The 12,595-nt window shown below is 40.4% G+C and overlaps 1 protein-coding gene across 3 annotated transcripts in view; it reads right to left on the reverse strand.

Moving 5' to 3' along the window:
- The window catches only part of rxfp2a (relaxin family peptide receptor 2a), a 43,152-nt gene that overhangs the window by 8,161 nt on the left and 22,396 nt on the right, over nucleotides 1-12,595 (reverse strand). For all 3 annotated transcript variants that reach the window (XM_027000891.2, XM_027000890.2, XM_027000889.2), the window contains 5 exons: nucleotides 10,931-11,002; nucleotides 8,675-8,746; nucleotides 7,851-7,922; nucleotides 6,406-6,480; nucleotides 1,785-1,856 (listed from right to left, as the gene is read on the reverse strand). In XM_027000891.2, coding sequence (XP_026856692.2) covers nucleotides 1,785-1,856; nucleotides 6,406-6,480; nucleotides 7,851-7,922; nucleotides 8,675-8,746; nucleotides 10,931-11,002 — 363 coding nt within the window. The remainder of the gene's footprint in view (nucleotides 1-1,784; nucleotides 1,857-6,405; nucleotides 6,481-7,850; nucleotides 7,923-8,674; nucleotides 8,747-10,930; nucleotides 11,003-12,595) is intronic.

Here is a 12,595-nt window from a genome sequence, read left to right on the forward strand (position 1 = left end):
ACAGTATCTCCTGCAGCATCAGAGAACAGTACTCCTTCATAAGGGTGAAGTAAACTTGTTTTGCAGGAAAAGAGAGCTACAATTCTCATCTAGACCACCTGCTAGCATTTCCATATCCATATCCAGCAAGGAATGAAGACTCATGGGTGACCCCTGAATGTAAACAATTTATTCAGAGATCTGATTGGCATAATGAGGACTACTTGAAAAGACTAAGGTAAACCAGGGACGCGGTCTGGCTCCTTAGGCACTACGGCCATGCTGTGGCCTGTAGACATTAACATGGCATGCCCCTTTGCCATTAACAACCTTGTCAGGTCATTCTCCCACCGTTGTGAACAGCCCCTTTCCAATACTTTCTCTTTTTTTCCAGAACTTTCTTTCAAGCACTATTAAATATTACTTTTTTGACGTTATAACAATAATGACATTTTTGTGTTTCTGAATATACCTACATAAACTCTTTCTTCCCATTACCTAACAAAAGAACAATGCAGAAGGGTGCTATTACTTCAAAGATGAAGGAGCTAGCCCTAATGGTACTCACTATACTACTATTAAACTATAGTGGAATACTCACAGTATTTAAATGGTGAAATGCTCACAGAACTTAAACTTCGGTGTGGGCAGTTTAAATACTTTGTTCAAAACAGCCACAGCAAAATTTTACTTGGATAGGATCAATCCAAAGGTGTCTTGATTTATAGCTAAAGATCTCTTCTGCTACCGTCTCACTTCATGTGCACTAAATGGAGCATTTTCTTTTGATCTGTTATTAATCCATAAAACACTTTGTCAACCAGCCATAAATCTAGACTAAGCAAAGACTCAGCAATTCACTACAGGTGTTCAGGAATATGAAACGGCATTATGATAAGCTGGCTGTCAGATAATGATTAAACTCACAAGGACGGATGTTTCACTTCCCTTTTTTGTCAGTATGCTCCATATGGAGAGCATATCCTGATGAAACAGCCCACCACAAAGCAACAGGCCCTTTCCCCAAATGTATTCTTCTTATAGATTACAGAAATGCCCCCAAAAATCCTCTAAAATTGTGTAAAGGCTATTCACTGAGTTGCCACTTTATTAGGAACACCTATCTAGTACCATGCTGCACCTCCTTTGGGTAAACATCAGAAATTTGCCAGGGGGCATGGATTATACAGGATGCTGGACGCTTCGTGCAGGAATAGTGTACCATGTAGAAATTATTGTATTGCACAGTTGCTGCACACAGGACAGCTGTCTTGTGGCAAACAGCTCTGTCCACTTTATTCCACAGATATTAGATAGGGGTGGGGTCCGGGGAATGTGCAAGCTCTCTGTCATTCCTCATAGGAAGAAAAACCATCACACTGGACATGATACGCCACACAATTCAAATATTCTTCAGTGGATATCAGAGGTCCTTGCTATCATGCCACATTCAAAGTCCCTAAAGTCACTCCTTTTGCATTTTCAAACAACGTCCAGCATATTACAATAAATGGTTACAAACATTTTTTCCAAAACAATAAATGGTATTGCTAGAGATTTTGCCTGAATTATACCACACACCAACACCACACTGATGTAATGTACAATTTGTTGAAATGTGTTTAAACATACCTTATACAGTGGAAACACACTGTACACACACAGATCAATATAGTAAATCAGTATTTTCCTGCAGCTGTCTACAGATAATTATGTGTACGATGCATTATAATTGACTTATTATGATCAAATATGACACAAAACATGACACTTGCAACATTCAATGACGATGCTAAACAACTTACAGTACTGTAAGCTCGATGCATGTCGTTAGAGTAGAATAGTTCAGCACCTCTATGTGGTTCTCCGCAAAATCCCTGTGAAGAGAAACACACAGCATTGAAAGAGGGGAATGGCTGAAAATCTGATCAATTAATCACAATAATGGGAATAGAATAGGAAAAGCTCTCGAATGTGAACCGATATAAACGAATCGGTGACAACAGAGGTTGAAAGCCCCTGTTTTAATCTGTGAGAACAAAAGGAAATTCGATGTTAGGGTGAAGGGTAGCATGTTGCCCTGGTGATGTGTAATGAAATGCCTTTGATAACATCCATCAGGAATGGATACAAGATGATTCACACCACTGAATCAACAAACGGATACGAGATGACTCGCACCACCGAATCAACAAATGGCTTGTCTATTATCCATCATCAGCAATCAGACAGAGCTTTCAGAGTCCACAAAGCAGTCAGTGATCCATCATTCAGGAGTGAAAGCATGTCTTAGAGACACTGCCACTGGCCAGTGCCCACAGCAGCCAAACGGGCTTACTCCCATCAGGATGATAGCCAAAAAACCACGCACATCACTGTGACCACAGCCGAGGACTGCGGACCACAGCCATGAGCACAGTTGCCGTGCATATCAGTGTGTTTAAGACTTCTCATTTTGACGACAAAGATACAAATTGAGTGTGCGGGGGGGTCCGGACAACTGTTCGACTCAGATGAGTCGGTTCTCAAGGAGAATGATGGGCTGTGGTGGGCTGTGGTGGGCTGTGGTGGGCTGTGGTGGGAACATGACTGCCGTCGGTCAGACCATCCTGTCTAAAGGCACAGCATGTTCCTTTTTCCATTCTCCTTACTTTAGGATGAGAAATGAGAGAGAAGCTCTTTAATTACATAACGCACACACCTATTCATAGTTCTTTCTGTAGTCCACAAAGAATCACAGCACGGTGGCAGGAAGAGCACTGATGGGTTCTTGAGCCGGTTCTGACATGCAGTTAGTGAGTGGCCATCTGTCTCTACCTTGCACACTAGTTAAGATGGCGAGACCGTAAAATGAACAGTATAAGTATAGTGTTTACTTATGCATACATACACATGTGAGGGCACACACACACTCACACATACATTGAAGTCTGGATCTTTTCAGAGTTTTCCCATCTAAGGGATCATCTCTGAACTCTATCTCATTCTCATTAGCTGAAAGCACCTTCTTTTCTAAGGATTATTCTTCAGGAAGTCAGTTTGTCTGGGCAAGGTCACTTTGACCAAAGAAAACCGCACAGCAAAAAAAAAAAGACCAAAAATACCCTCCAAAATCCCACTTATATCCTTACAAGGTGCGTTACAAGTTTTCTGTTTGAAGAGGTGAAGTCCTCTCACTCTCTCTCTCTCTCTCTCTCTGTCTCTCCTACACACACACATGCGCACACACACACACACACACACACACACACACACACAAAACCTAAAGTTTTGTATAATGGACAAAAAGAAAAAGAATATCAGAAACCCAGGTCTTAGGATGGCTGGCAGATCAGCCAGTAGGGGCAGCGCTATTCACTCGCAGTGACTGCATAACACGAATGATCTGACGCTGGGATATAGCTACTATATCAGACGGGAATCCTATGACACCCTATGATAAATATCAGTTGCATCAGTCACAATGTAGATGTTGCGGTGAATCCCGTATATTGAGCCAAAGTGCCATTTCCTCCAGTACACTCCAAGCTGTGACGGAGGCGGCAGAGAGGAAGTGAGAGGCAAAGTCGAGCCAAAGTCCTCTTTATTCTCCTTGATTGGACAAGAACCGCGACAACTATGAGAAAATACTCGCTCCAATACTCTGTGTAGCGATGTACCACGTGGATGCGAGCAGTCCGGCATTCCACTAATGTGCAGCGCTTTCACTTGTGACCTGTGAGTTTAAATAGAGGGACAGAACAAGGGACAGGTGCAGGTGATCAGTAGGCAGGCGACTGGAGACGAGGCGGGTACGCGGTGCGAGCCCTAGCAGGAGTGGGCGTGTCCTTTCTTCTGGATGACCGGCCAACCGTGACACAAGCAATCTTTTTATCTCACTGGGTCCTGCATAGATGCTCAGCCCAGTCAGAGCTTGTGAACAGAGGTGCATAGTTAGACAATGCAGTAATACAGGTTTCAAGGGCGAGGTACACTTAGCGCCTTCAGATCAAATCTGGCATGAGGAGAACTCCTTACATTGCCTTTTGTTGCAACACAGTGTGGTAGTGCCATTTTCCTTAACATACCACTTTTTCTCACTCCACTGCAATTGGTCATATTAGAGCTTCTGACTGTTGGAAGTGTACAGGGAAATGGGAACTTGGCAAAGGAAAGTCTCCCTAGGTTTCTACCACCCCATGGGCCTGAGCCAACTTGTGAGACACCCACTGAGAAGCTCTTTAGGCATAATTAAACAGCATAGATAGAAGTTGTGAGAGATGTCTGGCAAATATAATTATACTTTATGTGAGAATAAAGTCATCTTTTTAACACCAATCACCTTTTTAACATTCTGGTGATGCCATGGTACTGCTGATGGGTTTAGATGTAGAGTGGGGACTAGAACTAATTGGGGTGCTGAAATTAAAGCGAGGACGACAATGCCGACTGATGTCAAAAGCAATTCCGCTAATGGGGTGTTTAAAATGTGCTCTGATAAGTTTGGTCAAGAGAGACTTCGATTTAGAAAAATTAGAAGGGAAACACATTTCCAGTTTTGTCGTCAAAGCAGAGCTAAAAAACACAGAGCTGAACACATACAGAGCTGAACACATACAGAGCTGAACACATACAGGGTTGAACACATACAGAGCTGAACACATACAGAGCTGAACACATACAGAGCTGAACACATACAGGGTTGAAGGCATACAGAGCTGAACACATACAGGGCTGAACACATACAGAGCTGAACACATACAGAGCTGAACACATACAGAGCTGAACACATACAGGGTTGAAGGCATACAGAGCTGAACACATACAGGGCCGAACACATACAGGGTTGAACACATACAGAGCTGAACACATACAGGGTTGAACACATACAGGGTTGAAGGCATACAGAGCTGAACACATACAGAGCTGAACACATACAGAGCTGAACACATACAGAGCTGAACACATACAGGGTTGAAGGCATACAGAGCTGAACACATACAGGGTTGAAGGCATACAGAGCTGAACACATACAGGGCCGAACACATACAGAGCTGAACACATACAGAGCTGAACACATACAGGGTTGAACACATACAGAGCTGAACACATACAGGGTTGAACACATACAGAGCTGAACACATACAGAGCTGAACACATACAGGGTTGAAGGCATACAGAGCTGAACACATACAGGGTTGAAGGCATACAGAGCTGAACACATACAGGGTTGAAGGCATACAGAGCTGAACACATACAGGGCTGAACACATACAGAGCTGAACACATACAGAGCTGAACACATACAGGGCTGAACACATACAGAGCTGAACACATACAGGGTTGAAGGCATACAGAGCTGAACACATACAGGGCTGAACACATACAGAGCTGAACACATACAGAGCTGAACACATACAGGGCTGAACACATACAGAGCTGAACACATACAGGGTTGAAGGCATACAGAGCTGAACACATACAGAGCTGAACACATACAGGGCTGAACACATACAGAGCTGAACACATACAGGGTTGAAGGCATACAGAGCTGAACACATACAGGGCTGAACACATACAGAGCTGAACACATACAGAGCTGAACACATACAGAGCTGAACACATACAGGGCTGAACACATACAGGGTTGAAGGCATACAGAGCTGAACACATACAGGGTTGAAGGCATACAGAGCTGAACACATACAGGGCTGAACACATACAGGGCTGAACACATACAGGGCTGAACACATACAGAGCTGAACACATACAGGGTTGAACACATACAGGGTTGAAGGCATACAGAGCTGAACACATACAGGGTTGAAGGCATACAGAGCTGAACACATACAGAGCTGAACACATACAGGGCTGAACACATACAGAGCTGAACACATACAGGGTTGATGGCATACAGAGCTGAACACATACAGGGCTGAACACATAGTATTGAACTGTGTTCTCACATACTGATTCATATTACTTTAACCATATGGTCTGTATTCACCTAGTGATAATGGAAGTACTAAATATATACAAAAACAGGACAATTTTATGTTACTATATCCAGTTACTGTTGGTGTCCTGATATAGGCGAACTATGTATAAAAAGAACATTTCTACAAGGTTTGTCTAGTGTAGATGTAATTACTGTAAAATGAAAGTCAAATGTCATATGTTTTAGTGTGAATTTTGCCTTTTTATGGATCTCAATATTATATTGTGTAGAAGTGTTAGATTAATATAGATTAATACTCTGCATAACCCAAATATTGCTATTAATGGTATTATTTATGAATTAATTAATCTACTAGACCTCTTAATCCAGTTCAGGTCATGGGATTAATGGTATAAATGTTAGCAAAGTCATGTACAAAATACAACTACAAAACAACAACCCTGAGGTTTGTCAGTAAACATGAAGTGTGATGAATTATGTGGTACTCACAGCCAGCTGAGGAGAGGCATGTGATAACAGAGGCTCTGCTTAGACAGCTGCACCAGGGACGTGTTCACCATTGACCTAGAGAAAATACAGCTTTTCATTCAGTGTACAGTCGCAGAGTCAAGCACATAATGGACAAATAAATTAGCATATGCTAAATCATACTGTAATGTTCTACATCTTAAAGATATTAAAAGTGATACTTTTATAGCAAAATAGTCCAGTATTAAAATTACAATCATTTTTATTTAGTTTGCTGGAGTCTTTTTGTGATGTGATGTGTGTGTGTGTGTGTATTTAGAGAAATCTGTAGCGATCCCTGCAGGCTAAAGCTTGATCAACATGTCCTAAATGAGGAGCAGAGGGGAGGGTAATCCCCTGTAGCTTCGTAGGATGTGTCTTCAGATGTAACTCCTGATTATACTATGGATCGCCCATAATCCAAGAAAGTCATGAAAGATTATGTGAAAGGTCTTTCATGAAAGCCAATTATGAACATCTGCTAAGAGTTACCATTGTATGGAGAACATCCCTGCCACTCCTGTTTTATAGTAAACAAGGCGACGCTCTTTTTTTTTTGTTGTTGTCAAAAATGCCTTTAAAAATGGCTTTTGCAACTCAATAGGAAACAGACATATGAATTTGTGAGGGTCTTCCATAGCTGACTTCAAGCAACAGAAACGGTGGAAACAAAATGAACTGCTAAAGATAGGGAAAGAAATATCCATGTGTGCCCTGGTACATGTACCAGAGAGTGCAGTTGGCTCCACTTTCACCGGGGGCAGGGAGAGCATATTTAATACTGCCAGAGGACGGGTCAAAAAAGCCCATTTCAGTTTCAGTTCTAGATGCATATTAATCTGGTCATTCTTAACAGTCACTGGCAAAAATTGATTCCAAATGAATGTCTTGAACTTGCAATCTCATAAGGGAGACGTGGAAGCGTTCTTAACAGGGCTATGGGGGCTCTCATACATCTGGTACGGTTCCTTGAGCTGCAGCTCGGATTTTTATGTAGTTTAATTAATCATCCCAATGTAATAAGGAATTATTGAAGTTTTAACATGAGGAGGTTGTGAGACAATGCTAAGGTGTTTCAAATTTTAAACCATATGGCTATAAGTTCAAATTCCAGTATATAACCAGCGAAATAAGATTAGGTATTGTGACATATTCTGGTGCTTGCACAATCACAAAGGTTCAGTTTGAAAAGGTGATGTAATACAAGAGTTCCCGTCCGTGGTTTAGTGAACATTTTAGCGCTAGCTGGAACCATGGATCCCCAGGGCTCAAGTGAAGTACTCTGCAAAGGAATCAATCAGGACCTTTGCATGAACTGACATGAATGACTTCAATGCAATGGTAGAGCTCAGTAGTCCTACCAGGTACTCAGTTACATATTGATCTCATGATGGTGAAACGTTAGCGAGGAAGCGCCAATTACTCACAGAAATATTAGAGACTTGAGGCCGATGAACATATCATGAGTGACGCTCCTCAGAGGGTTGTGATCCAGCACTCTGACGAGAAATTTCAATAAAAAGGAGCTTTTTACCATGTTAGGTTACCATTACAGCTTTTATGAAAAACATCTGGTTATACTTTTAATCAGTTTGATTTCAGGGGATTGTCTGCATGGAAACATTTTTAAAAGTATGTTGTCACTCTGTGCATTTATAATGTAACATCCCTAACATTCCTGATTTGTTTGTAATGAGATATTTTGCTTGTCTTGTACCATTAGAATCTGTCTTGCTTTAACATGAGACATTAAACCACTCCTAATGTACAAAGTTATGCCAGTGAGGAATAGGGCAAGGATAGTATCATAGAACAGACGCTTACACAAAAACTCAAGACCAAATATAGGCATCATTTTGCAGCTCAGGCTAATCGTTTGTCGGATGTTTTTGAATTAAAAAAAGAAGAGGTTTGGGTTCAATTAAAAGACTAATTTATTTAAACCAGTTAGCTTACTAAAACCAGATTCCATCTATGAAATATTGTATATTTATTTTGCATCAATTCAGGGTATCTAGTCTTAAATAATGGATGTAGTATCTATAGACTTTAGTAACTCAATGATAAAACATTCCCCACATGTAATATTTCTTTCTACCACTCTTTTTAAATGAGAAGCAAGCTATATACATTATCAAACTTTAGAATACCTATTGATATACCCTATGAAATTTTCTGCATTTGATATCTGAGTCAATCACAATTGACTTTTTCTTAAAATTTCATGTCTGTGTCTGGGGATTGTGCTTACAGCCACTGTAATTTGTGTAGATCTCTGAATACACCAGTGCCTAAGAAGGTTATGTAGTTTTGGCTGAGGAACCTGCATAGAAGAAGATACTTTTGTGAGGTACCATCAGGAAAACACTAAAGAAACTACACTGTAGATGAATAAATAAAATACTAACTCCCTTTATATCATGCTAAGATGTAAGGCCTACATAATTGTAATATGCATATGAAAGAACAGGAGAAAAGAGGCAACTTAGGATATCCTCACACCAGTGACAGTCAGCTCTCTGTTCCATCACTCTCTGCTCAGCACCACCTACAGCTCATGGGCTTGGTCGCCTGTTGTATACATACATACTCTTCCTCTGGTTCCTTTTACACTTTTGAGTTCTGTCTCCATACTGAGCTCTTGTAACGCATTTCTGAACTCTCTCCAGTGAGCCAACCAGCGATGGCTGTTTCACCTGTTCACCCTGCGTTATGATTTGGTTTGGTATTTAGTGCATTCAAGTCGTTATGGAAGCATGAGGGCTATATTGGCTCTCAGGTCTCATTGCTTACAGGAAAAAAAGGCATGGAAAAGCCATTAAAGAATTAAAAACATGAATCAAATCCCCATTGTAAAGGTTTTTTTTTTTTTTTGAAAATATGCACGATACAAGCAATTACACACAATCCAGGAAACACTTAATGTCAACATGTGCATCTGATTGAGTTTGAACTACACATTAAAAGTGACTGATGCTTAGTAAGCTATGAGGCTTTATTCTCAAATAAAAAGAAACTCCAAGTTGGGAAGGACTGATGGAATGTTGGGAAAAACAGCAACCTGCCACGATTTAAAACCACCCATCAGGCTTTTTACAACTGTTTATCCTGTTTCCACTAGAAGTAAAAACAAGATAAAAACGCTTGTCAGACACACCTGGAATAAACAGACAAACTAGAATAAACAGCTTTCCTGGATTGGCCCAGTTCAGACTGATGTATGAAAAGCTTTGGTGAACAGAAAGCCCCTGAGTTCTAAGGCTTGAAGAAGTATGACTGAAAAGGTCTGCAGGACTGTGGTTTATATGTGTGTTTATATGCCTGTGGCGAATGGAAATGTGATTAAAAATGAGGTATCTAACTTTTGCCCAAATCCTTTTACAAATGAGTAGATGATGTCCGAAGCCCAAGCCGAGATTGCCGCACCAATTGTGGCAGTGGACATGTGTTACAAATAACAGCACAATAAACCATTTGTGTGAATGAATCTGTTTAAAAATGGCTGGTATGAGTAACTTAAGAAAGATTGCTGCATTTCTCAGGTTTCTCATATTTATAATTTTCTCTTTGGCATAAACAAAATTTAGGGTCATACAAATTATGTACAGCTGTTCCTGGATTGTATTTATTTTAGCTGTCTGTGTGGAATTGAAGTTTTGATTATAAAATTAAACTTGATATATAACCATGAAGCAATTATCCAGTTTGATCCAGTTCATCTGACTGACTGACACAATATTATGTTGCCCATTGACTGTATATACAATGGCATTTTAACCTTCAATTAAAATGAGTTTACATAGTTTAACAGTTTGTGATGTTGACAGAGAGCCATTGTCCAGGGGACAATCTTCCTTTTGCAGCACCTGTAACATTACCACTCATGACATGAATTCTCTCATCTTCCTGTACTGTTTTTGTGGGGCAATGTAGGACAATGTCATTTTTGCTACCAAAAACTTGCTAATAATATTTATGAAAGTTATAATTTATTATTTTTTACTTTTTTTTATTTTAGAAAGTACAACTCACATAAGATAACGAATCAAATTGTTTTGTAGTCCTCAAATGAACCAGTTTATGCTCCACAGAGTGGGTCCCCAACAGGGTGGCAGCCTTGCTTAAAACAGATTTGGTACACGGTCTCTGAAACTTCCAGGCCCCTAGGCATCAGTATAACGGCTGTTTCATAACATGAAGAAGAAGAATTGAAAAAAAATTGACTTATCGCTCCTTTAAAGCATGCAGGGTACTTAGTCATATAAGGCATTTTTCACACATCAAACTCAATAATTCACCACTCTCATGAACATGGTTGCTTCCAAAGGTGAACTTAGGAGAGTTTGCTGAATATGACACGACTCAGTTGTATAAACTGACTTTACAACTAAGGTTTGAAAAATTTAAGATAAAAGTACAAAAATATTCTTCCATAAGACACATTTAATCTTGCTGTCTGCTACGTAAATGTTTTGTCTTGACAACAAAGAAAAAAAAAAGAACTCACAGTTTTCTCAGTTTGAATAAACCACTGAACCCAAGACTGGACACTGTTTGAATGCTATTATTCTGAAGAAACCTGTGGAAGAGAGAAATTTTTTTTCACAGTAAGCTTCCAAAAACCCTTGCATACAAAGTCAATAGAATCTTGTATACAATAATAATAATAATGTTTCACAACTTTCACAAAACCCAAGGTCACTTTACAAACATGGTGAATGGAAATACTGGCTTTGAGCTGAGTATTAAAGGTAGAGAGAGAGGAAAAGGGACAGATCAGCATGGGAAGGACAGCCTAAATCTGGGGACAATGAGGAGACCTGAACCTTAATGAGCGAGAGGGAATATACAGGTTGAGTAAGTTAGTAATACAAGAGGGTGCAAGGCCATGGAGTGCTTTGAAGATTAGGAGAAGATTTTTTTTTTGAATGCGTTTATCTCTCGGTAACCAGTGTAACTTTTGAACGGATGCGTGTGATATGCGCCGATTTCTTTGTGGGACTCTAGCTGCAGCATTTTGTATAGAGAGATCTAGAATGTAATCCACAGAGAAGAGAATCTGCAGTAATCTAACTTAGAGGTAATGAATGTGTGAACCAGGATCTCGGAGTCTTTAAGCGACATCATCGAGCGCACCGCGGGCAATGTCGCGCAGATGGAGGTATGCGGACTCAGTTAACTGCGCAGGGCAAAGAGCAGGACGCTCAGACCGCGTCGGTACTCGGCGGAGACAGACGTTTGTTTACAGGCATAGACGAAAACACACTATGGCCCTCAAGTATAACAAATAAACACCTAACATGAACAATGACCGACACCGAACCACACCCACAGGGTTTTAAATACGTCAGTGAAACAACGAACCGCTCTGCAGGTGTGCGCCAACAAGGGGGCGTGGCTACAAACAAGACACGTCACAAACTGCACCTGGCGGGCGGTACCACGCGAACAGTGGGAAGGGGCGCGCGTACCGTGACATTAACGATTTAATTTGCGGTTAACAATTTAATTTTCAGATATTATGCAGTCTATAAAGAACTTGTTAGTGACACATAATGATTGTTTTACATTATAAAGTGATACTGAAGTGAACAATTTCACCTTCATCTTCAAAGTAATGAAGGTGAGGGCAAATCTTGTTTTTCTTTTGGTGAATTATTATTATTATTATTATTATTATATTTTTAATCATTTGCCTTTTTAACTCATTTGCCATAGTATGGCTATGGTCAGTAGTGCCAGGTTCCAGTATGAGCACCAACCTCTGCTGTGATCTGAACTCCTGATATCCAGGGTCTTCATGTACTTAAATGCTGTCTTTTTGATCCTCCTCCCTGATCAAGTTTATGGACATGTCATTTAATTGGAAATTTGGGGTCCAGAATGGTTACATTCAGGACCTCATTCTATCTGTTTTTTGTTTTGTTTTGTTTTGTTTTTTACCCCTTTTACTGTCTAGATCAAAGATCTTTGATAGAGACACTGCAGCTGGTGGATCAAGGCAGACAGGCAATTCATAAAAAGACCGCACATGAATGTCTGCATGCACCACACATGCACACATTCACGCATACACACACACACACGGACAACAATCTGTCTGGAGCTGCAGTAACTTTCAACCTAACACTGAAGAAGAACAAGCAGAAGTAGAATTGTTTGGCTTAACCAA

Source organism: Electrophorus electricus, chromosome 17 (genome assembly GCF_013358815.1).
Source record: "Electrophorus electricus isolate fEleEle1 chromosome 17, fEleEle1.pri, whole genome shotgun sequence".
In the NCBI taxonomy this organism is placed as follows: Eukaryota; Metazoa; Chordata; class Actinopteri; order Gymnotiformes; family Gymnotidae; genus Electrophorus; species Electrophorus electricus.